The sequence below is a fragment of the Trachurus japonicus genome, chromosome 19, assembly GCF_045865225.1.
Source record: "Trachurus japonicus isolate A0001 chromosome 19, Traja_1.0".
In the NCBI taxonomy this organism is placed as follows: domain Eukaryota; kingdom Metazoa; phylum Chordata; class Actinopteri; order Carangiformes; family Carangidae; genus Trachurus; species Trachurus japonicus.
Window position 1 is genome coordinate 17,035,623 of NC_140925.1, and position 27,548 is coordinate 17,063,170.

Genomic DNA, 27,548 nt, shown 5'->3' on the forward strand with positions numbered 1-27,548 from the left:
TTCTATAGGTTCCACTCCACAAAGCAATTTGCATTCCAGAAAATAATGGAGACTGGCTGACTTTGTTTTTCAGCTCAAACTTATTAAGCAACCAGGCCGAGATGATGATTTTTTGCCTGCTGAGAGGGTGAGAGAGAGGGAGAGATAGATTGATAGAGAGATGGGTAGAAGATCATTTACGTTAGTTGATGCTGATCAATGCATAACAGTAGATACTGTATATGAATAATGTGTCGGGGGAATGATCAAAGCGGCCCATCAAACTATATGAACATAAACAGGTTTCTGGGCCAGTCTATACTTCACTTCACACTGTGGTGATGAGTTCAGCATGGGTAGGTAAATATTATATACATGTATGAATATTTATGCTACTTTATACAGTGCCTTTACTATACACTATATTTCAAAGGAACATATTCCACTTTATTTGGGTAGAAGAAGTTATTTATTTGTGCAACAATGTAAAATATTCAGTATTAAAAGTAAAAGTCTATCATGTAAAACTTGCCTATATGCAGAGTAACTGCCACATTATCACAACAGTATGAAAGCAGCATTTTACTATTGTGACTATGGTGAGTAGCACAGTAGTTCAGTAAAGTGAGTTCAGTGACTTCATAATCTCGGGTTTGATCCCCTTCAAAGGATTATAGATAAATCTGACTGAGCGCGTGATTCTGATCTTTGCATTCTTTTTTTGGAGTTTTCTCTAATCAATTCTGTTTTGCGAAGGATTGGATAACTTTACCTCTTTAGGCCTGGAACACTTAAATAAAACCAGCTGAGAAACTTAAAGGAGGAATCTTTCTTTTAACATTTTCTTTTATTTATTTTATTTTTTTGCAATATTGGATAATTTATCTCCTTTGTGCCCTGAGCAGTTATTTAAATAAAACCTTGTGAGAAGTTTACAGGGGAAATCTCTGGGGTGGAAAACCTTTTTTTTTTTCATGACTGTTTTGTTTTGTTTTCTTAAATTTGAAAAGTGACTTGTAACTATGGGGTGATTAAATAATGCAAGTGAGGTACAAGCGCCGCAACATTGAACTTACTAAAGTATTGGAGCACATGACAACAACTTAACATTTACTGTTGCTGGACTTTCACACGATGGAGTATTTTTATGTTGTCCAATTTCTATTCTTCTGTAATGTAGATAAAATATCTTAACGGTTTTTCCACTGCTGGCAACACTGTGTTACTTACAAAACTAAATAAAGGTTTTGATTTGGCGTCGTGTTTGGTGACCGTCAACCATTGTTCATTTTCTGTGCTGAAAAGATTATTTGGGAATTAAATGTTACATAGTGTTTTGTATGTGTGTGTGTGTGTGTGTGCAGGCTCCACGTTCATGAGCCACCCATTTGTACTGAGACCAAAAATAGAGACAGAGACTTCCCTCCCCTCTGCCTCCGCTCGCTCCTGCCCATGCCTGCGTGGACCTCCATTTAAAGCTGGGCCATTTGAATACTGGCGAGACTATTCTCCGCTTAGCATTATGAAACAGCCCTGTGTGTGTGTGTGTGTGTGTGTGTGCCTGTCTCACTCCTCGATTCTCTTCCTCCTCTTCCTCTTCCTTTCCTCCCTCTTAACTCTTCTTTGTGTTTTTGTGCCTTTCAGTATGGTACGGTTTCTTCGTCTTATGCAAAATTTCTACATTGTGAGTAAATGCAGACGTGTCACATTGTGTTACTTTCTAAGTCTGTGGGGAAAAGAAAGGGCTTGATATGAGGCAACCGGCGTTTGCGTAGGACCAAAAACATCCTCAGCTATCAGATATTTCGTGGCACAAGAGCTGATGTCAGCTGAGTAAGAGATGACTTCAGGGAAGTCAAAACGCAAAAGGGAAGAACGCAGTGTGCACCTTCAAGAATATGACCATAAGAGGATATACTGTAAGTAACATGTATGTGTGAGTATATGGCATCCTATCACGTGGAGAATTAGTATCTAAAAATAAGATCTGCAGTGAGAATGTGAAGTAAGATGATGATTTTTCCATATTTACGGTTGTTACAAATACCATGTAGCAATGTAAACCTCTTACCTTTATGGCCATCTCAGTTACAAAGATCGCTGTGAAGATGTAGTTGGACAAAGTGAGGAAGATCCGTTCCTACCAAACATAAAGAGAAGAGATAATATAAATGCTAATAGTTCTAATGATTTAAAATTCACATTTTTGTCATACACGTGCTTTTCTGCTGTCTCATTTGCTTCCAAGTTGATCCAGTGTACAGATGAATAATGTAACAGGGAGATATTTTTCCTCATAATGAAAACATCTTTGTACAAACATCCCTATTGCACTCACTAATGATGGCTGGGAGGCAATCTTTAAGTTTGCTCTTTATTAGCACTGCAGGAAGGATTTAAACAGGGCATCAGATTTGGTGTTTAGGGCAAAAAGATTATTTTTCAACATATATATGGAAATAATCTGTCAACGTTCACCTATTTTATACAGCAAATTAAATGCATAATCAAGTGAATGACACTGGGAATAAGTGATATCATCATTAATAATTGAACACTGGGTAAATTGCCTCAGGGAAGTGGGGAAAGGCTGTGGTTGGGCTTTAAATAAGAATTTTGATAAAGTTTGAAAACCTTTGTCATTGTGCCTCATGACAATTCTGAGGTGCAATAGCCGATGTGAAATGGATATGAATAGATACAATTTACAGAAGAAATTAAATTCCTCCTTTTCATTTTCGTGTCTCATTTACAGTTTGGACCTAAATTAACTATGCTAATAAAACTGGGGATTTTTAAGTATAAAGTATTTCACTATATTTTTACCTTGAGTTTGAAAGAGATCGTCACAGAGGCTGAGGTCACTACAATACAACACAATGCCTCCTTCTTGCCTCTTATCTCCAATGGTGGTGTCATTATTCCAAGTTAAATTAAATGCCTGGCAAGCCATCACCCTCAAGAGCTTATTCCAGCTCAGCCTGGTCTGAAGTAATGCTGGTTGCAATGGTGGAGGAGTGGATGACTTAAACTGAGAGGCATTATGCTTCATCGTACGCCAGAGAAAACAAAACCCAACACTAAACTCTCCCAGTAGGTAGTCTCAAGTGGCAAACGCTCCACCAGGCATTGAAGACTGGAAGCTGCAGACACCTGAGTGGTTCAATATGCGTCTTGACTTTAATGGAATGCAAATCCTACAACTGTATAATGATCGTACTAGTTTCCAATCATACAATCGCAAACTCTTCCTGGATCCCTGAGCAACGAAAAACAAGAGTCAACCCACACCTCATGGACGGCTTTGATCCCAGTCCAGTCTGCAGCAGCATCTCTGGATCTTAACTCTGTCTGGAGCAGATGACGTGGCTGCTGAATGCTTAGATTGATCATAAGCTATACTGTTGAATCTGACATAATTCAATTTAGAGCTCCAGACAGTTCAGTCCCTTAGCTCAATTAGAAATAATACATCATAATAGCCGGTATAATCATCCCCAATCATTTCCACTGAGCTACAGGAAAGACAGTATCCAGGCAACCTCCGGCACCAAATCAAAACAGCAATGGACTGCAACCCAAATTCAAAGAGTGTGACATAATTTCCAGCACAATAAACTAATTATTCAGCCTGCATTCCACACTAAAAGGCTGTGACTAAAACACTTTATCTCAATGACATTTCTTTTCAAGGAATATAACATGTGTCTTCAATTTGGTTATCACCATGTGTGATATATAGCAGGTAGCCTACTTCAAAGGAGCAGCAGGGGAGTGATTAATTATATGTTTGGTTGTTACACACACGCCAAAACAGAATCAGCCAGTGGAAATCGATTCACAATCGGCTTCATTAATTCAAAACAACCCACACAAACAAACAGCATCATTTGATGACTGTTTCAGCACTTGAAATGTGGAGCAATAAGCACCACGGCTCCAAACTGTAATGCTTGTTCTCTTGTTTTGGCATGGTTGCTATGTCATATATTTCCATCTCATTTCAGTAATGGCCCCCGGGGTGCAGACTGGACATGATGGCCATGGCAGAGAGCTGACAAAATGTATGTACTTCCTAAAAAACTCCCAGCCAGGCTCCTCTGCTGCTTCTGACGCCCTGTGTCTGTTGGAGAAACACTGGATTTTACTGTGAAACTGTGTTTTTACTGTTTTAATCAGGTCCGTATGTCTTTGAGAGAAAATCCTGCAGATCTTTTTTTTTTTTTTAAATGCATATTTTCCCCGAACTCTGCATCAAGCCTGCAGAGTCTCTCCTTTGCTCTGTGTATGTGTGTCAGCGCTGCACAGACACCCACACACGGCAGAGTGGTGTAGTGAAACCTGAAGAATACCCGAGCTGACATGAACTACACTCGTAGTTACTGTAAGTGCAGCAAAATCTTCTCCAATAAAAAGCCAAAACTTCATCAGCATGCCTGTTCAACCTGCATAAATGTGTGTATGTGGAAAGCCACATTTTAATCCGCTCCATCTGTCCACAGTCACAAGCACAGCAGCTAGCTCGTAAGCTAACAGCTGATTGTTAAAAACAGCTGGTGCAGCTGCTGTGATGGATTCTGGGATTTTAATTGTGTTTATATGTTACACCGATATAACGATATATAAAGATATATTTATCTTTTCCTGGACATTAACAACCTATATCATATGACAGCTTGTGTGTGTGTGTTACTACAAGGCATTCAGTCAGCCCTCCTCTATCTGATGGGATGGTGCAGCAGCTCAAGAGCTGATGCAGAGCAGTAGACACTGGGGTACAGCAAACACTGCCCAAAGCCTCTGGTGCACTGCACAGTCAAACAGGTTTCTGTGCTGCACAATGCTCCGTTTTAAACTACACCAGAGAGTTTGTGTGTAGTAATGGGAGCCTCTTTCTGTGTTTGTCTGCATTCATGGTGACATCATACATGTTTAGACTTTACAGACAGAACAATTAGGAACTGCATTTGACACTCACAGGACTTTTGGGGAGGATGTGAGGCCTCTCCATGGCGATCGTGATGCAGTTGAGGAAGATGATGACCAACACAATATGGTCAAACATCTTGTGGCTGATGATCTTTTGGCACACGATCCGGAACCTGACAAAAATATTAACAGAAATGCAATTTAGGTGACACAGAAAATGGACTTGACACATGGTATGCAACAGAGACAAGCAGTTTTATCAAAACTTCTTGTGTGTGTCTTTGGTACTGTATGATAACAGGAAAAATCCCTTAGATCACTAGTTTAGACTTATATGAACCAGTGATCTAAGGAGGTGTAGAGGCGCATATGCACAGCTGTACTGCAAACCCACACCTCCGAGCAGGTGTATACTGTATGTAGCTAAAAATAACCATGGACACACATAAATGCATGTCTTGCAGAAATAAATTGCAGGAAATTATATGTCATAGGTGGTGTTTAACACAATACCTCCTCATGGAAAACTCATGGAAGTGGCCCTAGAGCATGGCACCAAGAATGACTGAGGTTAAAATTAAGCAGAAGCAGGCTGAGGGCGAGCAGCAGCATCTCTAGACATCCATCAATTCCATGACTGCTAATGATTTGGTCAAGAGATGGAATATAGTAGGAGGCCAACAACAGAGCCCTGGGCTACTCACATGGTGGTCTTTAACACCAGAATATGTTCAATATTGTAATATTTAACTGTGTTTCTTTGCATAAGTAGGTCTTAACGTGAGTGTCCAGAAATGCAGCATTTGTTTTCTAGTTGGTGAGGAAATATACAATGATGTATGGTATTAGAAACTGCATTAACGCTGAGAGGAATGGAATCTGAATCAATGGAAAGCAGATAACTGACAACTTTAGAAAAGTCTAGACAAGCCCTGAAAGCAGACTGAAAAGGTTAAAGATGATTTTTCGACAAGTGATCCGAAAAAGCCCAAGACAGACAACTCTAATGATTGCTTTAAGAACAAAAGGGAGATTGTCCGATACTAAAATGTTTACCTGCAGCAATTTGAAAGCTAAAGCGGAAAGTGCTGGTAGTCAGTGAAAAGTGAACAATGGTCCCAAAGCTTCTTCTTGGAACTTGGAGACTTTAGGTTAGAGGGTAAAGGGGATGAGGGTGGTGGGTTCAGAACATCAACAACATAGAACCCCTAGAATATATCTAGGACTCACCATAATGCAGCTGGCTCTGCAGAGGAAGCTGATTGGGTATCTAAATATATTTCACTGTTTCTAGACACTCCTGAGCTGTAAGGTGTGAGCAGTGAGAAGACGGCTGGCTTCAAATAATGTAGGGAAATGGAGGGTTGTGTTTATTGTTATTGAGTAACTTAGAGTGGCTGCTCTAGCATGTGTGGTGGTAAAATGTTTTCTGTCTATTCAATAAGAATTTAAAAAGAAAGTTTCACACGTCAGCTGTTTTTCTTGAGTTTTAATAAGCATTCATGAATTGAGTCACACACATGCTTCTATGTCGATACACAGTTGTGCCTTGTGTCACACTTGGAGGTAGAAAGCTTCTGATTTTAATTTGCACAATTTTGCCCCACTCCCGTGTTCTTCAATAAAGCTGTGGACCTTTTTTGATTATCCAGTTCAGGTGGTGAGAAGAGCAACTGAATCCAAGAATGTAGACAGAGGTGTGTTGAATTCACTGCTACGGTTTTCAGCAGGACAAGAAGCTAGGACCACTGGTGTCAAATGGCAGATACATTTGAAATGGTACGAGATGACACAAGAAGTGATGGGAGAGAAGAGAAGTCAAGAATATTACCACTGCATTGATGTGGTTCGGCCACAAACTGAGTGAAACCAAAAGTTTCAATAATGCTGCACAGGCTCTACTTACTAGGCTGCAATCTTCTACCCCGTCTGAAGGGTATGATGTAGAATCATGCCACATTTGAATGATTTAACATTATATATTACATTATTGAATTATTCGTACTACTGCATTAGATTAAGCTTTTACTATTCAAGCAGGTTCAGATGGAGCTCATTTGGCCCATCTTACATACTGTGGGTAGCTTAATTTACAACCGTGGATCATACTTTTATAAATACACCATATGTTTTATGTAATTTTCTATCATAAAGTTGCTTGAATATCATCTATAACTGCATATAATATCCCAATCAATTGTAAATGAATATAAATATAAAGAAGTATGAGATGAAAATACTGTAAACACTAATGTCTATCCAGACTGCAGCTCAGTGTTGGGCATGTTAAGCGAAAATTATATCACAGGCTATACAAGGACATTTACTGAAACACCCTGTACAAACTACACGTAATGAAAAATCCCATTCAATTTATGAGCGCTTGTCTCACATACAGTAATATAAAATAATGTAATATAATCAAGTGCTGTAGAATCAGTCATTAATTATGCCTGACTTTCATTACCCAACTTGAAAAGGTCCCTGGGCTTTCAGCTCCAAACAACAGAGAGAAAGAAAGAGGCAGCGCTTTGTTATGTGTTGGAAAAGGATTAAACGGTGCATCACGTCTACTTTGACGGCTCATTTCAGATGAGGTTTATAAAAGATTTTTGCTTTAACTATATACAGACACAATTGTGTCAACACTTATTGAATCTATGTGTATGTGTGTGTCATCTGACTGTGGTGTCATTATTCATATAGTACACAAACTGTATTGGCTAATTCCTACTTGACATAAGCCGGAGCTGGAGCCATGATTCATGAGTTTTCTTTGAGCAGATGGGGAGGGAGGGAGGGGACACGCACACACAAACACACACACACAGGGCAGAGACACGCCTCCCACGGCTTGTCTGACTGGGAACTTTAATGTCAAGTTCAAATGGTCCCAGAGTCTCACAAACACTCAATAATACCTGAAGAAAAACTGCACTGCCTCTGAAATCAACATCTCAAAAGAACCAGTGACATCTTGATGCATGGATCCTCATATAAAAGGATTTTGACAAGTGTGTGAAGCTTTCTCCTTTGATGATATTTACTGACCTTTTGAATTTGGCATCAGTGTTTCAAATGCAATGATGTCAGGTCCTGTGTCTAAACTCTATTCTCATACAGGTCAGGTTAGAAGCTGTATGCTAAATCTTTCTTTTTCTCCATTAGGGTTGCAGATTGGTGAATTACTTTCTTTATCTCCATTATTGAAGTTCTTGTTGTAATGGGAAACCTGGGTTTTTTGCTCTGATGTGTAGTGAAACTTTTTAATTGATTCAGTTCCTTTTGGTCAAACTGCTCCTATTAAACAAATAAGTTTATAATAATGTACCTCTTTTGCAAACAATGCTTAACGTCATGATACGTTTCCAGACATACTCTGTACCTTGAACTGTCTGGATAAACATGTGTATGTGTTCATCACACACATCAAAAATCTGATCCTATCATCGCTCTGGGTCCAGTCTCTTGAGACCCCCATGGTTAAAAGACACTGCACCCTGTTCGGCCGAATAGTGAGACTTGGTCTCTGAATCTCTTTGATGATCATTGCTGACTATTGCTGGTTGTTCATACTAATCTGATATGCTATCCTGTAATAAATTCTACAAATCTCAGTGAGACTTATTGTTGTCTTTACTCCCTCACCATAGAACAAACTTTTTGCCTCTACACTTGTCTTTGAACATCTCTTGGGTGTTTTTGTGCTTCATTTTCCAAAAAGTCACCTGTTGCTTCAGCAGCACAGACAGTACAGCTACACATCTGCTTGTAGCGTCTGCTGAATGATTTCTGCCGGTCATGCAGCTCCTCTTTGAGCGGAAGAACTAGAGCGGCTCACCCGATTCTTCTTCCCTGCTCCCTGTGTGCACGGTGATTGCTCTCCAGGAATGAGCTGAGCAGGGACACGGTGTTTTCCTCGACTACACAGCCTATTCTGATCAAATGCTGTCCACACACACACACACAGCCCAGGCACATTCCTGTCTCCATGTTGATAGACCACTGTTCTTACACAGCAAACACACCTAATTGCAGAGACTGGATCACAGTGTGTCTACAAAGCCGGGCCCACTCCTTCGCTCATTAAAAACTTCCCCTGCAGTAACCATCAGTCGTAACCGCGACAACAGTTAGCACAAAGGCAGGCTGAGGTGAACTTGGCTCCATGTGAATGCCGCTGTACTCCGGGGCCTCCCACTATGCCGCTGTCTCTTGATGTGATTGTGAGCACAGGCATCCGTCGTTTTTCCAAGGCCAGAATAGGTGTCACGCAGAGCCCGTGTCCTCGGTGTCACTCTCCACATGGTGAAACCTTTGAGCCCGCTGTGATTGGACGCCTGCTAAAATCCTTGTTTAAGCCAAGCCCCTTCAGTTTTCTAATAGACTACAGGGAACTTTTTCCTTTTAACCTTTCCCAAATTACATAATACGGCCAGCAGAGTGGGGAACCACGAAGAACTTTCAAAGGGGATACATCTTTTACTCTGCTTTTAGAATCTCCTCTTGAACATCAATCATCACGGCCCCCCACATATCAAAACTCTGTTTTTAAACTAGAAATATGGTTTGCTCTCTTAAAATTAAATGGATGGTTCTGCAATATTCTTTTCTGAATATGTAATTATGAGCAATATTTTCTTTGAGTTTTGGGTGTTTTATTCAAATTGATCACATCTGTGCTTGACTAAACATTTACATATGCATCAACATGTGTTCCTGATGGTCACAAAAATGAAATTCTAGTGATTTTTGGATATGAATAATTCTACAATTCATGTTTTATAAGCAGTGGAACAGATTTTAACCTGGGAGGGCAAAAGCTGCAGGGTCGACATGACGGCATTCAAGTTAAAAAGCTCTCACTACTAATCAATAGACTACAACGCATTGTATTTGTGATTTGAACTGTGAAAACCTTTTACTGCACTTCTAGTAAAGTCCAGAGCAGTTACTTCACCAGGTTGTGTGTCTGGCAAAGCTTCTCTGCTCTGTTGTGCGCTCCATGGGTGTATGAACTGTGTGTGTATGTGTGTGCAAGTCCAAGCAAGTCTCCCCCAGAGAGCAGAGGGCAGAGAAACAGTGTGACTATAACTGATGAAATAGAAAATAAATACATGGCTGTCAATGTTAAGTGTATGGCTTCCACAAACATAAATGTACAGAAAATGATACGTTGTCTTCAAATACTGATGTTGACACATTTTCTGTATTGATGCTGTCGATTACGGCCGTTAACTGCGACAGTCCTAACTGTGTTTATTGCTACAAAGTGTCCAGTAGACAGTTTTGGAGGTGTCTCTTTTACAGCGACATTCTATAGTGAAAATGCCTTTTTTTGGCCACAGGGGTAATTTGGCAGCAAAGATGAACGGCGGTGCCATAAGTCTTTCCATGGTGCCCACCCACACAGATACTGCATCAAATTATCAGCATCAACATTATCATGCTAATTACAAATAAGCACATGGGTCAAAACACATTTTAAAAGGGAAATATACGGCTTATAACAATGATTGAATCAGTTGGACTGGACCTGCCATGACACAGGTGATGGCTGACATTAAAATCATCAGGTGGGGCTGGATCTGGGGGGGTCGTTCTTTGATGTTTGATTAACATGTTGTGGTGCTGTGATGGCAGGCTGGAGGCTAGCCTTTTGCTTGGTGTTGCCTTCACAACCACATCCTCCAAACAGATAGCAGCGACTCACAGATCAAAGCCCCAGAAGGGGAGGAGGAGTGAAGAAAGAGAGGGGGGTAAGGGGGTGAATAAGGCTGGGAACGGATGGATTCAGCACGTGGCAGAGATAACATGCAGCACTCAGTAGGAGAAACTCCCTTCCTCCCTCTGCTCCTGCTTACTCACCCCTGACATGGCAGAAATGTGCAGATAAAAGAGACTTCTGAAGTCAGATTGTGGGAGGGAATAGGAAAAAAAAAAATGCTGCGCTCACATTGCAGTGGAAAACATTTGGCCATTACAGTCAGTTGTCAGTTCACCATCCTTTATTATGAAGACGATGACTCTGTCTTTCCCTGTGCCAGAACTATCTTTTAAACAGAGCTGCTCTTTTCGAATATTGTGTTTAATCTTTAGCTGAAGTACCACATGAGAAAACGAAAAAAAAGGAGGAAAAGCTGCAGAATTAATGAGATGAGTGGAGGTGTGAATCCTACCTGGACTCTGGGGGGAAGAGGTAAAGTGACCAGGTGTCTCTCTGTCGACACCACTCGGGCTGCTTCTTCTCCAGCCAGCGAAACAATCTGGCGAAACGCCCCTGCAGGTATTAACAACAACAAAAAAAAAAGGGCAGTAGATTCATTATTCAGAAATGCACAATTTCCTGTTGCATATTGAGAGTCACTGTGCTATACTGTTTTATTCATACAGACAAATTCATACCTATGGATCAAACAGGGTTCATTAAAAAGGGGTTTTAAATATTCATGCTCTATCCCTCTGTTATCTTTGCTGCTTTTCATGTGGTCATGTTTCCTGTTGGATTCAGCACGTGGCTCCAAATGCTTTGTACTTCCACTGTTATCAGTTGATTTGTAGATTTCTATCTCTTTTCTGATTGGTTGGCTTGTTGTTGTATTCTAAATGGTTATTTTGGAGCCGCATTGTGAGTCACTAGTGGGTTTGTTGCTCTGTCCTTATTGGTTAATGTGTAACTGTCTTGTCGCTGTGTAGCTGTACTCTGATTTGTTTGTAGCTTTATCCTGATTGGTTGGTTGGTTTGTATGTAGCTGGATTCTGAATGGTTGGCTTGTTTCCCTATTTTCATTTCTAGCTCTATACTGATTGGTTAGTTAGTTGGTTTGTAGCTCTACTCTGATTGGTTAGTTGGCTAGCCATATTCAGACTGATAGGTTTGTACACATGTGTAGACATGCACAACGACTGACCAGACTGGGCTCCTCGTCTGCGTTTTCGTCCTCAGTGTTGTCCTCTAATGAGACGTGTGTTGGTCCCAGCACTGCCAGAGAACCCTTCCCATTGCAGTCGCTGTGCTCTGTGGGCTGTATGTGGCCCAGTGAGGGGGGCCTGGAGCTGTGCACGTTGGCTGAGTGGTGCACGTAGGGGACCTACACAGGGAGAGAGGAGAATGACAATAGTGTTCCCACAACCCATTAATGAAGATACATACATTCATGTTTTTTGTTTTTTTTTAAAGCATATTTTTGGGGCTTTTTTGCCTTTCACAGGACAGTTGAGAGAGAGACAGGAAATGGGAGGCAGAGAGGGGGAGAATGACACACAGGATATAGGGCTATAGCCTCAACACATGGGCCGGGTGCTCTACCAGCTAAGCTAAACACCGCCCCACACAGATTAATGTTAAAGCTAAAGAGTTGACACATTTGGTATTCACTTTGTAAACTTTGTTTGTTCCTTATATTCTTTGGCTTTGCAAAGATAACTATTCTGGGTGTACTGCATGATCCTGAAAGACATGTTGTGCCAATAAGCACTTTCCCTGTTTGCCAGATATCAGGAGTAATCCCTTGTCACTGCAGTGCTGCAGTGAGCACTGAGGGATACAGATCCATCCCAGTCTAAAATGACAAGAGTCGAGTTTACAAATAAACAGACAGACAGCTATATAGCTATATTTTATCTTTTCTTGTGAAACAAAGCAAGGTCAAAACCTAGCATATGGCTACACTGCTGGACTGCCTGTAGTCTATTCCTGACTGTGACAGAATAAACTGACTGTATTTACTTTCAGAAAGTACAAGAGGAAGACTATCTTTGTCTTTATTACAGTCATAGTGAAAGACACACAAGACAGAGAGAGGTGAGACAGACAGAGAGAGGATGACAGGCCAGACTCAAATCTGAGACAGGTGTTTCTCTCCAATTCTGCCTAATATGTACTAATATGTAGTTTATTTAGACAGTCTTCCTCCTCTACCTCTCTCTCTAAGTTATCATATCCTCAGTGAATACAGCTGAAATCACTCTATAACGTCACAGTCATAAAATGAGAATTTGACCAGAGGCAGTCCAGCCACATATTAGTTTTAGTTCTAGTCATGTCTAGATCCTGCTTATTGCTAGAATATCATAAGTTAACTTTTCTGATTGACTGGTTGTGCATGATGATTACTGTCCTGCCTCGTGTCATTCTGGTTTATAGGTGAGTGAAAGAAGTTTTACCCTTTTTTACACAGTGTTGTGTTTGTTCCCACACTGTTTATTGTGGCAACATCTCAAGCTTAAAGGCATGACTATAGGAACAACACTCCAGTAAGAGCAACAAAAGAGGAATACCATAAAAACTGGCAATATAATTTTAAGATGCACATTAAAAGATACTACAGTTAAGAGAGCAGGGTCTAACAGTTTGTGGTGTTTTGAATCCATTTATTTCTTTTTTTTTTACCACTCTAAGTCAAGAGTCATACTAAGAACAGTCCTCTAGAGACCAGTCAGAGGTCTAAAGTGATGGATGGTGCAGAGGGGGGGGGGTCTACCTGGAGCAGAGTATCAGGCTGCAGATCCATGGAGCTCTGAGTCTCCACTGACTCCATCCTGCGATGCCCAGGGCCTCTCTGAGACTGCGACATGGAGTCCGTCCTGGCCAGCGAGGCGTCGTCATCCTCCATCAAACCACCTCCACCTTCTCCTCCGCCCTCCCCGTCCTCCGAGCTGGAGCCGGCCTCCCCGGAGAGGAGCGACCGCCGCTCCCCGGACTGCCGCCTCTGCCGCTTGATGGACGGGGCGCGGCCCAGGCTGTTCCAGCTGGAGCGCTGGCTGGTCCAGCTGCTGCCGGAGCTCCACGGGGCGTAGGCAGAGGCGCTCCGGGCGCTGGTCTGGAGCGGGAGGGCGCCAAACGGAGGGACGGAGCGATCAAAACCAGGGGAGTGAAAACATTTACAGGAGGGGCCGTGTGCTTTCATGTAAATAACTGAGCAGAAGTGTATTGATTCATTCTCGTGAGGTGAATTGAAAGCAGATTCACACTGACAGAGACAGACAGGAGCAGATCTGGGCTTATTTTCTCAGGTCTTTATCCTAATAATCAGTTTGTCAGAGTGGCAGAGGCAGCATTAAGTAGAGTGTCAGACTGGTGCACCACATTAATCATCATCAATCATCACGACCCCCCACACATCAGCACGGAAAATACAATGAATCCAGAGACATTCAGTGGAAAGCAGGAACTGGAAGTAATTCCTGGCACTTATCCCCTTACACATGTATTAACGTTGGCTTTGTGACATTGCGGTACATGGGAATTACACTAGAGATCTGCCACGTGCTTTTAGTACATGTGAGAATAATAATAAATGCACGAACCGGTGATTTTTCATAGCAGGCCGGGTCCATGGAGACGCTGCTGCCTCGACGGGACTCGTAGCCCAAGATGGGGTCACCACCCACTGGAAGCTTCGGTACAGGCATGGGGGTGGCAGCCGTGTGGGTGATTAGAGGTGGAGTCAGGCTGGTCTTCAGGTCCACATGACCATTTACAGGCACTACTAGTATAGAAGAGAGGGATGGAGAGAATAAAACGTGGGTTAGGAGTGGGTGTGAGAAAAGGGCATGGGAGTTAGAGAAGATTAAAGATGACCAGGGTTTAACGTAAAGAATGGAGCATATAATAGATGAAATAAAGGGATGAAAGAGAGCGGTGTTGAAAAGAAAACAACAGAGGTGAGAGATAAAACAGAGGGAACAAAAAAAAGGTGATGAAACAAAAAGCATCAGAGGAAAATGAAAGAACCAAATTGAATCAAAAGAGGAGGATGAGCAGGAAGAGGTGGTGCAAAGGGGAGGGCTGCTACTGTAAATGGGTACAGTACAGTAATGCAGCAGAGCATTAAAAAACAGATGCCTCATACCGTTATTGACCAACATGAATATTTCAGTAAAGCATTAATGGGATGTGTGGAAAGAGAATATTACGTTTGGATGCCACAGAAATAAATGACACGCAAAGGGGAACTCGTCAAGGCCAAGGAGATGTATACACAGCTCTTCCAGTATGTAATCACTTCTTACACAGAGCATGTGGAAGGGCTGAAGAGGAGATGATACTGTACGTCTGGGAGTTGTACTCCAGTGTTTCCATTGGGCTGCTCAGTCTGCAGCACAGTAATTAGAGGAGATGGGAACTGGCGTATGAGGAATTATGGATGAAGCTGATGGTTTGATGCTGAGCAGAGCGACAGCCAGCCACGTGCCCACTGGAGGTGGTTGGAAGACTGATACAGGGTGCACAGGGTGTACTTTACATGCCTTAGGCCCAACTTGGTTAACTTATCACAAACTTTATTTATTCAAAAAAACAACATGGTGTATAATCTGCAGGGATCTGCAGGGAGGGGGAATGTTAATCGTGTGATCACAGATCAGAGCAAGTTTTTCCAGGTGTTGGTAAATGGAGGAAGTGAGAATCACACAGTGGAGTTCAAGCATTTGCATTCCTCCTCTAGTGTTAATAAGATAAATCAATGGAGCCATGCAGCATGTGTTGTGCACTATGCACATGGTGTGTGTGTGTGTGTGCCTCACCTGCAGAGGCCGATGGCTCCTTCTTGCTGCCGTTAACATCCTCCATACTTTGTGTTAAGCAATCTGAGCCCGGTTCATCATCCTTAACAAACAAACACATACAATGTGTTAGAGGAAAACATCTGTGGAAGTGTCTGTTCCTGATTAGAGTTAACAGAAATCAGGTGGGTCCAAGTTGCCTCTAAATACAGATCCCTGCTCAGCTGTATGTGTCCCATTCCAATATCGCCTCAGTCAAAGCTCAAATCTGACCTTGGATCAGTCACTAGAGGCAACCTTTCTCTGTAAGCAGGTAGGTGAGGGTGAGCTCTCCCCAATCCCAAGAGTTCAGAGGTCAAAGGTTACAGAGAGAGGGAGAGAAAGATCAAGTATGTAAAGTGTTGCCATGCAAGGAGAGTGAGACAAAAATAAAATCACTGCGGAACCACACTGAAACACAATCAGCATCGACGGCAAAGAGGCACTTCTGAGATAGAACATGGCAGACGTATTGACCCGACAGAAACACAGTAGCGGTGTTTTTTTCTTGCTGTGATCCATTAAGTCTACGGTTTTCACACGTACACATGACGCACTCCAAACAAACTTCACAGTGGCACAGAGCAATCTGGAAATCAGCAACCCAGTTTGACTTTTGTCAGAACAGCAGAAGTCTTCATCCATTGTTTGGCTTTGTCATTGTTCCAGACAGAGATGTCAAAATGAGTCTTCCACATTATCTCACGTTGACATATCTACTCATCCTCACTGTCTTTCACAGATTTTTTCCCCCCACAAGCTCTTAATTACCCTCTGCTTGCCTTGCGCCTCACGCTGTCTTCCACTCACGAACCTACTGCAGTGAACACAGTTTTCGGCTTTGTATTTGTTGCACTATGCCAGAGCCTGCAGACTCCATTAATATGCACAAGGGTGCCAGGTGGATGCTGGATTAATGGAATGCCGACCTAGTGAGTCAAATCTCTGTGGTAGCAAAGTGAATAAACTGTGGGTAGTAAAGCCTCAGGACCTAATCACCGTGCACCTCTTATTAAACTAACAAATGACTTTCTTGAAACTTCCCAACTTCCCAGGAGTGTTGGAGACAAACTGGGTGTGGGTAGTGTTGTATTTGTTTACTGGAGGCATGCTAGGTATGGCTATCTTAGAGGCACCAATTTGCATGTGTTTTTCCTCACAGCTGAAGGTTCTATTTGTGTGCCCCAGACTGATTTCCCCCAATTTATAAAGTAAGAAGATTAGCTAAGGAGAGAAGATGCTAATGAACTAGTGGGTAATCAACTCGAGGGCCACTTGGAGATCACCATGGTCATCACGCTCCTGCATCTTCTTAAATATCACTTACTGATTTAGTTTTAAAATGTTGGCTCACTGCAGGAAACCTGGAGCACCTGGAGGTACCTAGTCTTGCTTAGACCAGACCACATTTAAGTCTTATTTGAGATAACGGTACCGGTCATGGGAAGGTGTAGCCTACAGTATTCACCTTCGAAAAGAGGCGTGGCCAATGGACGTAGATCAAAATGCCTCTGTTGCTTTTGGTTTTTGAGATGCTTCCACTGGGATCACTGGTGATGTCTCTGCAGGATCATCTAATTCACGTATCTGGATGTCTAGAAACTTTCTTTAACCTCACTTTAATAAAGCAAAAGCCTGTGTTGCTGGCTCCCAGCCCATCTGGCTATCTTCACACTATGCAGATTTCAGGCTTTTAATCACAACCCAAAGTCATGACTTCACATCTTGGCTTTCAAAAAGTGTAGTAGCAGTAGTATTGACTGCTGTTGTAGACTTTAAGGATTGGGTTAATTTCTCTTTAGCAATAGTTTTAAGTGTTTTAGCACATTACATTATACCACTAACAAAATATCACACATATACCTCACACGTTTCTCACCAGGCAAAAGAAAGAAGAAATTAAAAGACAGAAAGGACAGCTGTGAGGACAAACCCAGAGGAGCATCAACACAAAGCATTATGGGTGCTCAGCCTCATCGTTTTCCCCTCCCTTCCTTTTCTTAGGTAGGAAGGAAAAGGAGGAGAGTTGTGTTTTTCATCCTGGATTTTGTTCTTGTTGAGCCGTGGCCAGTTAGGCTTAGCTTGTATCTGTGGGATTTTGTAGTCACTGTAAAGGCCAGTGTTCACCGACAGAGGAATCAAACCTAGGCCAGAGGCTTTGTGGTGAGGCCTTCCTGTAAGTATATCAACTGGACCTGACAGGACCAGGTGAAGACCCCTGGGAAAACCTTACCATCTTCTCTTTTTCCTGAGGCACAAAAAAACAAAACAAAAAACAGCTCGCTCAACAGAATCAACCTGGTTTTGCAAATTCGACAGGTTTGCAAGAAAACAAGTGAGGGAAAGGTCGGCATTATAATGATCCAGCTGAAAATATCATCCACCCATCCACCCATCCATCTATCTATCCATATTTGCATTTCAAGTTTTAACATAGGGTGGTTTGGCATTCTATTTCCTTTTTTAACAATTGTCAACAACTCTTTTTCTTTTCCTCTTCTATCCCACCTTCCCACTGTGTATACTTCACTGACTGAAGAGTTTATAGTTTAAAATTCCCAGTGGAAGCACAGGTTATAATTACCCAATTACCCAATACTGACTTTTAATAATCGATTATAAAAACAACAGATTACTAGTTGTTTTTATTCTAAACTACTATACTCAAGTCCTATCCAGCCTGGCTGCAGAGGTGAAGAGGAACAGTCAGTGATACATTAGACTGCAAGGGAGAGATTAATAAAACACTAGTCTGATTTTGATCTGACAGAATTACTTCTTTTATCCTGTTGCTGTCCTCCACCACTCTCTCTTCCCTCTCCATCTTGTCTCTCTGCATCATCTTCTCAATCTTTTTTGCTTCTTATCCATTTCGTACGACATCTTCCACGGAACAGGCAGACATGAATTCGTAATTCAGATGTCAGAAAATAAATCCCCTAAAGAAGATCTAGCTAGGGTGGATTAAAAAAAACCAAACAAGCAAGCTTCCCTGCCCAACTGCAGTTTGAACAACAACAAGAAAGAACATTTTGTGTTTGTTTTTCCTCCGTCTTGTTTTGTTTTCCAGATAAGGCAAAGATTAAGGAGGAGAAGGAATTAAATAAGACTGGTACAAGACCCATTACAAGGGTAGCTTTTATATTTTCTGGTTTTACTACTACGTAATCTAAAGAGGGAAGCAGATGGTAATATGATTAGATTTCTGACCTGTGTGCTTATGTTGATTCTACTTTTTGTTTGAGGAGCCAAGATGGGTTAGTAGAAGGAAGTGTTCTCACCAAATGTTAGACAATGGATTGTTTCACTGGAGAAAACAAATGTGGAGATGATGGCTTCGGAGGGGGCTCTGGACTCGAGGGAAATCCTTGGTCCTGAAATAGCTGGATTGTTTGTTTACACTCTGCCACCTCAATTTGGGTATGGTGGTGGGACCAGGAGATGGGCCAGACCAGGCGTGCTGCTGATAGCCAGACAATAATAGACACCAGCAGCACACAGGGGGATCTCAATTACATTGTTCAGTAAGGGTGTAAATGGGAGACTGTGGGTGGCTGTTGATAGGAGGAAGGGGTGTAATTGCCTGTGTGTATGTGTGTGTGTGAGTGTGTCCACCAACAGTGTATTTTTACAGCTGCATTTGAACCTCAAAGACAACAACACCTGTGCTGTAGCAGATCAACCCTAAAGGTATGGAAGGCATAGGCCTCAATAACATAGGCCAATGGTTCCCAACCTTTTTTTGCTCGTGACCCGTGACATCACAATTTTCTGGCGACCCCGCGATCACGTGACTGCAGCCATCAATCCAGATGAGCCAGCTCAGATATTTCTATATGCTGCATTTTATATGAACTCCATTTATATTAGAGAAAGTGAAAGTATAGAATACAGTTGTTTAAGATTGTGTGTGGTGTTTTTAATCATAACAATAATTAGTGCAGTAAGAAATTGTATCAGTAATTTTTTTTATCAATTACTAGACATTTCAGGCGACCCCATTTGAATTCCAGGTGACCCCACATGGGGTCCCGACCATAAGGTTGAAAAACACTGACATAGGCATATGTGTTGTCCTGAGCTCAAAAACTTTAACTAAACAATTTAATGAAAATGCACTATTATTTAAAGCAGATATCAGTGGAATGTTTTTGTTAATATAAGTCCTAAATAGTCCTATTTTCCGTCAGCAATCACTTACATGAAGTATTTCAGCCTAAACACGAGTCTCTCCGTCACTCTGCTCTGCTGTAACCCCAGGAGAAAATTTTCCTTGTGGGATACAAGTGTTATCCAATGAGGAGAGAGAACGGCATGAAGGGCTGTGTGTGCAGCCAAGGGATGCGCGTGAATGTGGTGACGTAGCACGAGGACCAATTGATGCCTGACAAGGGCGGGGGCTGCTAACTCATGGTGCGTTCAAAGAAACTCGTACTTTGTGTTTTTCCTTCCTGTGAAGTCATACCAGTTCGATCTGGTACGAGTTCACGGGTCGGAAGTTACGAGTGGCCGTTATAGGGAACTTTCACAGACAACAGGACGGTAAAAACACGAGCTACGGGTTACCTGGAACGCTACCAAGTCGTAGTTGTGACTTGAAGCTGTAACTTACGGTTTCAAAAGCCTGCCTTGAACGCAGCATTAGCCGAAACGGCCGTGAAGCTGATATCTGCTTTAATTAATATGTATTTGTTTGGCAGGACTTCTCCCTAAAAACTAGAATTACCAGGTTGCAGTTTATGCCCTCCACCGCTAAGACTAGTTTGCAGTCAGATTGAAAATGACCGAAAAGTGTTTTCTGACCTTGACCTTGAGTCAAAGTGGACATTGGACATGGACATGGGACATGGACATGGTTTGTATCAAATTCAAAGAAATTCCCAAAGACTCACAGTAATATTGCATTCACAAGGCCAATGTGTGGTCACTGTGCCCTTGACCTCTCATTTTGACCAATCAAATCAAATTTAGTTTGAAATGTTGTACTTGTAGGTATTGTGTTCATGGACTTCTTATTTTCATTTTTAAATTGGCTGAAAATGTGCACCACAAACTTGAGATTATATAAAACTATTTCATGGCCAAAGTTTTCCACAGTTGGCTTGTGTATGCAATATATAAAGTACACAAAAAACACAGTGTTCAACGTTTCATAATAGATAACATCAGAGAATTGAAATATAGTAACATTTTCACCCATAGGACCAAACAGCAGACTCCACTCAACATCCCCACTTCAAGCTCAGGCCCTCAGTGACCCAACAAAATAAACAACAACAACAGTGGAGAACTCAAGAGCAAGAAGAATTTGAAATTAGAGGATGTGAGGACCAAACTTACAACCATCTGTTGTGCAAAGGCCTCATTTCACTGAGTGTACTGGCCTTGCCCTGAGAGCCTGAGTCATGCAAACAGAGTCCATCTCTTCTGTTTTCTTTATTAGCTCTCAACCTCTCGTCTGGCTGCCCTCCACCCCTCCAGCCCAGTTACTGTGCGTCTCCTCTGCACCCCAGCCACAAAAAACAGAGACTGAGAGAGGAGGGGTTTTGGCAGCACCACTGTGGCGTTCTTACCCCGAGGCTGGAAAGAAAAGAAAGAGAGGAGTGGAGGGCTGGTGGGAGGTGAGCATTCAGTCTGGGGTTTGATGTGTGTTTGATGGAGTCTGCTTTTAAAGAGGACCAAAAAAAGAGAAAGAAAACACACATACACACACACAGCAGAGTGATGCAAGTGTTTAAGCCCTCTGTTGTCTTTCCTAAACTGCTGTGAACAGTCACTCAGTTGGCCCCGGTTAGTCCCAGCAGCAAGGGCAGCATGCAGGAAGCAGGTCACATGACTTTGAGATGATCTGACACATTCTCTGGCAGCGACGTTGGAGGTCCTCTGTTTTTTGGCAATATGGGCAGCCACAAATTGCTTTTACCACATTTCCACATTTCTGTTGGGCTTTTGGAAGAGACTGGTTGTTTCCCAGTGATAAAACCAATCACCGTGCAGTATTGCTGTTGTATTTTGTTAGGGTGATTATCACAAGCACTCATTTTAAAGGGCCGGTTCACACAAATTGTGAAGAAAAAAAAGCCACCTGTTTATGAAATGTGAGGACAACTTTTTACAGTGATGTTCTCAACAAAGAAGTCTTACGGCTATTTTAACAATATTAAAGTTACATATTGGCTTATGAGCTTTTACCTTAACTGCAGCATACTTGTTTTTTTCAAGCTGTACAGTATGGTCATGCTAATGTTCCATTGTTTTATTTCACTCCTGTAACAACCATTTATATTCATTTTCACATAGCTTATTTTTCAAATGTTAAGAAATATGTTTGATTTGTTGTGTTACAGTAACTTTTCCTCACTTTAACAAATAGTGCAGCTTGAAGGCATCTGAGGATTCTCATACACGTATTTCACTTTCTTTATTACTTTTCCTACTTGAACTTGACTTCAAATTAAACTGAATATAATTTTCAGTCGTTAAATACAATGATACATATTCAGGCTGTGGAGAATACTATGAAATCTATCAGGTTTCTACAGAGGCTGAACTTTTGCTGTTACTCTGCCATTAGTGGCTGATGCAACAAAATCTACAGCCAGCTAATGAAATGTTTATTACTAAAAATCACAGTGCAAGCTGTAGCTCACTTCTCCACTGACATTTTAATGCGGGACGACTCGTACCTTTGCCTTCTGGCCTTCTCAAATATTTTCTATCGCAGTTGCTCATCTTTTGTTGTTGGCTCTTCCTGATGACTCATCAGTGTCGTGTCCATTCAAGCCCTGGAAAAACTCCAGAAACTCACTTGATACTGTTTGATGATGAACTGGGCTCTTACTTCCCACTTCAGTACTGTATTGAATTTGTTTGACAGCAGCGAAGATCTCATAACGTCTGTGGATAGAACACAGACGATATGCTTGGCTCCAACACCAGTGAGGACAAGTTAAAAATATAGAGGAACCTTTTTCCAATTTGGGTGGAGTGGCCCATTAAGACAAGACACAATCAATAGCTTGGACTTGCTTATTTTCATCTACTATATTCTATTTGATAAATTACCAAGCCAGGGGCCTATGACTGAGTAAATATGATGTCAAAAAGCCAGCAGACGCATTAATAAGAAGCACCAAGGCAAAGATCCTCCAAACTGTGGCCATCGAGAGATCTGTGACATCACCTCAAAGCATCTTTAGGCGTGGGTGGGGGGAAGAGGAAGTGAGGGAGGGCAGAGGGGGACAGTGGGGAAGGCGGTTAGTTAGGGAAGGCAGAGCTGCAGTGCTGTACATACCCCTGATTCTACAGGCAGCTGAATAAGGCTCAGCTGGGCATGCAAGTCCTCCCGCTTGGTCACTTCCTATAGTGGAAGTGATGGGATGCAGCCCGACAGGAGAGGGAGGCGCAAACAGGAAAAGAGGCACACAGGTGAGAGGTGGAATCACAGCAGTCGACAAGAACAGGAGGAGAAAGTTAGAGGAGGTTCAGCATGTTGTAACATCAGGACTCTACCATTCAACAGAACATACCAAACTGTCCCGGACAGTGTGCAGTGCTGCACGTGCACACAGTCTTGCAGGCAAGTACGCAGTCAAAAACATGAATAGTCAGAGATGCACAGCCGTATTTTACCCACCAGTCGATCCATTGTCGGGGATCATTCCGATGTGAAAGTGATCTTGACACACATTATGAATGTAATGACAGCACACAGCAGCTATGCATTCTTCAGGACATATTGTGCTTGACAAAGATGCATTCCCCTTTAGCCGACATGTCGAGTGCGTGCGTGTGTGCGCGCGCTTAAGTGTGAATTGTGCATGTTTGCATGTGTGTGTTTATTGTCACAGTGAGAGGTCTAATAAAAAAGAATAACATCTTTTTTTTCTCTCTTTTTTCCCCCGCCATAAAGAGAGAGAGATTTGTGTGGTTGCACTCTCTGCAGCGGATATTGGATTCTGTCACTTGGACACATTGTCACACCAGACAGAGACAGACCCAGAGAGTGAGAGGGATGGAGGACAGAAGAAGAAATACAGCACAGAGGGAGCATGGTGATGAGGAAGGAACTAAATCAAGAAAATAAAAGCAGTCAAAAAGGGCCGACAGCCTCCTCACCTCGCCTTCATGTCCAAAAGAACATGAACATTAACAGTGATACTTTAAAGTGCATGGCTGTGTGTATGTGTCTTGGCTCCATTTCTCTTCTGGCTTGGCTCACATCATTCAAGTTACCATCATGCCCGTTGCCTAGCAACCCTGACGCAGGGAAAGTTTGGACAACTAAAAATAAACTTCATGTTTGCAGAAAAGGGTGTAAAGTTGAAAAAGGAGATGGAGATTTAACCTTTGTGATGATACAGGAGAACAGAGCAGGAGAGCAGAACACACAGCTGACAGGACTCTGGGCTTCCACACTTGGTCACAAGTACGAGAGTGTGGATGCATTACCGTATGTCTTTTGGGAGATGTATTTCTTCTTCTTCCAAAAGATACCAACAAAAGCAAAAGCTAATCAAGCTAAAATTTTGATTACTCTCAACTTTTTGCACAAGGAAATACATTATGAAACAGCAATTGCTGTGCCCCAAAATTATTAGCTATCTGTTAGCATTGGCTCTCCTTTTGTGTGCTGTTAAACTTAAATCTTAATACTTAATACCTCCTGAAGTTTGTATGCTAGTTAGCTTATCAAACATTAGCACTAGACCACTGGTTCTATTATAAAATCTACTAAGCAACAATACATTCACTATACAGATACTATACATAATACATTCAATGCTTTGACTGACCCACATTAATAGACACAAGACTAGAGGCTCCAGATGGTGTTGTCTGTCTCTTTTCATTCCAGTTTTGGTCAAATGATCAGACTGACAAAAGTCTGAGGAAATGATCCTCCTCAACACTCCATACACTTCCTTTTCATTTCAATCATGACTCACAGAAATGTAGGGAGCAGCAGGTAAGGAATGCTCATGGGCCTAAACAACAGCTAACAACGTCAACCCTCCAGATGGTTTCCTGCCTGTGTCTGTTGGAATTTAGGTGATATTATTAGGCCTACATATTATATTTTTGGTCTTAATGTGAAAGGACAACATACTGTAAGAGAGAGACATGAAAACATGCAGCAAAGGGCTTCAAGTCGGATTTGAGCCACTGCAGCACCATTCTTAGTTCTTTTCCATACAGATACGGCACCAGTCACAGTGCTGGATATCAACACTCGCAACCTCCCAGACAAGACTAATGCAGTTTGGTGCCGTCAACATGGAGAAATAAAAACAAGTTAAATTCCTGGCCTCCCTGCGAAGCCTTCATCTTAAGCAGCTTTAGGTCAATGCATCCAACCCTGCATGTGATTCCACTCACCACAGTCATGCACTTGATATTTGTACAGCAGATAAGCGCAATAGTAAGAGAAGCCCATTCCAATTAATCCATATTTTATGAGGCTGTCAACCTCTCCCTCTGCCACCCCTCATCTATCCTCCCTCCTCTCAGACAAAGAGCCAAAGAGCGTCAGAGATGAAAGCAGAGGTTTTGTCACCCCTTAAAGAAAGAGCGGCGAAGACACGCAGACAGCCAGAGACGGACTGAATACTCGTGTGATTTATTCTCCCCATCTCATCTCACCAACTATTCCTTTCTCTCAGTCGCTTTATCTGCCTCGAATAAAGTCCTGCATACTTCAAATGGGCTGGCTGAAAAGTGAAGAGAGGTTGCTCAATGAGTTTCAACTTGCTTTGCTCCCTGTAGCTCTGATGATGTTCAGAGAAACTCTTTTCCCACTTGCCTCTCTCCAAACAACGCTATCCATTAATCCTCCTTCTTCTCCCTCTCTTTGCCGGCTCTTGGTTTTTTACAGTCGTGGAAAAATAATTACAAACAATTGTGCGGTGGCGGTTAACATAGTTGTACAATGGAGTTGTACGTATGAGGAGAACGAGGGTGGAAGGAAGAAGGGAGGGGGGAGGGGGGGGTATCTGATGAAGGTATCCAGGCATGAGACTGATGAAACAGGGGATGTGTGGGCTGATGCGCAGTCTAGTCGTGGAGACATATTTTTCGTGTGATGTTCTTTATGGCATGACTGCATTGGCAAATGAGCAGAACAATAATGAGGATGACTGCTGAGATAGTGGGAAAGAGTGGGAGGAGAGGAGGATGACAGCGAGATGAAGACCAAGAAGAGGGGGAACGGAGGGCTGCGACTACTGTGATCTCACGTCCTCGCTTAACCTGCTGCAGAGAGTGCAAGGAAAGTTATAGATTCGATACCTACAGTGCTCATGAATTTGTTTTGTGTGTGTGTGGGTGGGTGTGAGCATCCATCATTAGAGTTATATATGTCTGTACTGAAAAATGGAATAGATACCTCATTGAGTAATTTAGCCTCACATTTCAGTCTTAAAACTGTTTTTTTCTCTAAAGACTAGCACATCACTCTTTTATTTCATTTGGTTTAATGCCTGAGAATTAAATCACTCTGTAAGACTGAAGTAAATCCACCTACATACATAAAAGAGGGAACTCCCAACACTCTTGCACCCTAGAATAACCTATACCTTACACATTCTTTTAAGACAAGAATGATCTAAGAGGAATTTCAAAGCAGCTCAATAATTCCAAACTAGATTTCTTTGTACATGTTATGCATTACACTGGGTTAGAGCATTTTACCTCCGTCTGAAAACCCTCGACCAAGATGGCCACCAGCAAGTTGAAGAGGACGTAGTTTCCGAAGGTCATTAGCGCAATGAAGTAGAGGGCAGCTACAGGAGAGGTGGATTTCATGCCGTTGTACAACACCTTGTTCCAGTCCTCTTGGGTTAGAATCTAGATGAGAGAAGAAAAGAAAAAGTGTAACGGACTAAAAAAGCATTTAATCTCTAAAATACTTCCAGACAGGGGCCTAGTCGCTGTACACAGCTGGAGGCTGACTTTTTGATGTTTTTTTGTGACAAAAGTACCTCAGGTGGAGGTTACTGAAGTTTATAATTCTTCATATCCAACATAATGTAAGAGCTAAAATAAACAGAATCCAGGAGACACCTCCTACACAATGGATGTGACCTTGCTTAAATGAACAGGGCCTTGTTTTAATCATACAATGGTAATCCCCCAAACGGATACAAGTCAATTATGTGCTCCTTGGCCATGGAGATAATGAATGGTGCTCCTCGGTATTGGGGGCACCTAGAGCGCTATACTGTAGGTGGTATGCAAATTAATCAGACGTCCCTGCCTTTGATTATGCTTTTGGAAACACAATGTAAGTGCAGAATAATGTCTGCCCCTGACCTGATCTGTTTACTTCAATAAAGTAGCTCAAAGCTGGAAGTCAGTGAGACATGCAGATGTTTGTATCTTACATTTTAGAGAAGAGATATAACATTTCCTCTAGTTTCCAAACTTGAGCTTATTTATTTTTGGCCCTTTATAAGGGAAAGAAAAACACAACTGTCCAAAATCTTAAGTCCTCAACTCTCAGTTCTGTGATATCATCTATGGCAAGTCAAGTCAAATTTATTTCCTTGTCGATGAGTTAAAATTTCATGAATTCATTTTTTTATTCAAAAAAATGCACGACTAAAATCAAAAGCTTTCATGACAATAGGTTAACTCAATCAACCCTTGTGTGTAACACCCTGAGAGCAGACATGTCAGTGCAATGTTCTGCACTGAGAGACGTGCTGGCACATCACATAGTCTCTGATCAGATGTTTCACTGAATTATAAATGGTTACTATATTAAGGGTAATAAATACCATACAGTGAGTTATGGAGAGATAATGGATAAATGGTTGCCCCACAGAGATCACTGAGAGTCACTAATCCAAGGTGACATCATGCAAGAGGCAAGCCTACTTCACCTATGTAAGATAGTTGGAAATGGAAATTAGATGAGTGGAAGAAAATATGAGAATAGATAAAGAGCAAGAGTGAAGGGGGAGGGGGCAGGAAAGTGGAGAGGAATATTTGATTTGATATATTTTATTTATTCTGGAGGAAATTGTCCTTTCAGCCTCTGAATGGGAACAGGTACAGTGGGAATGAGGCAAGGGAAGTTGCTCGGGGGCACTTCA

General features: G+C 42.0%; 1 protein-coding gene across 1 annotated transcript in view; it reads right to left on the reverse strand.

Moving 5' to 3' along the window:
• Window positions 1-27,548, reverse strand: part of cacna1g (calcium channel, voltage-dependent, T type, alpha 1G subunit) — a 144,889-nt gene that overhangs the window by 49,929 nt on the left and 67,412 nt on the right. Inside the window, exons 12-21 of the mRNA XM_085762278.1 lie at window positions 26,143-26,298; window positions 22,724-22,813; window positions 17,687-17,701; window positions 15,436-15,517; window positions 14,218-14,396; window positions 13,392-13,730; window positions 11,820-11,999; window positions 11,088-11,188; window positions 4,958-5,081; window positions 2,051-2,119 (exon numbers count right to left, since the gene is read on the reverse strand). Coding sequence (XP_085618404.1) covers window positions 2,051-2,119; window positions 4,958-5,081; window positions 11,088-11,188; window positions 11,820-11,999; window positions 13,392-13,730; window positions 14,218-14,396; window positions 15,436-15,517; window positions 17,687-17,701; window positions 22,724-22,813; window positions 26,143-26,298 — 1,335 coding nt within the window. The remainder of the gene's footprint in view (window positions 1-2,050; window positions 2,120-4,957; window positions 5,082-11,087; window positions 11,189-11,819; window positions 12,000-13,391; window positions 13,731-14,217; window positions 14,397-15,435; window positions 15,518-17,686; window positions 17,702-22,723; window positions 22,814-26,142; window positions 26,299-27,548) is intronic.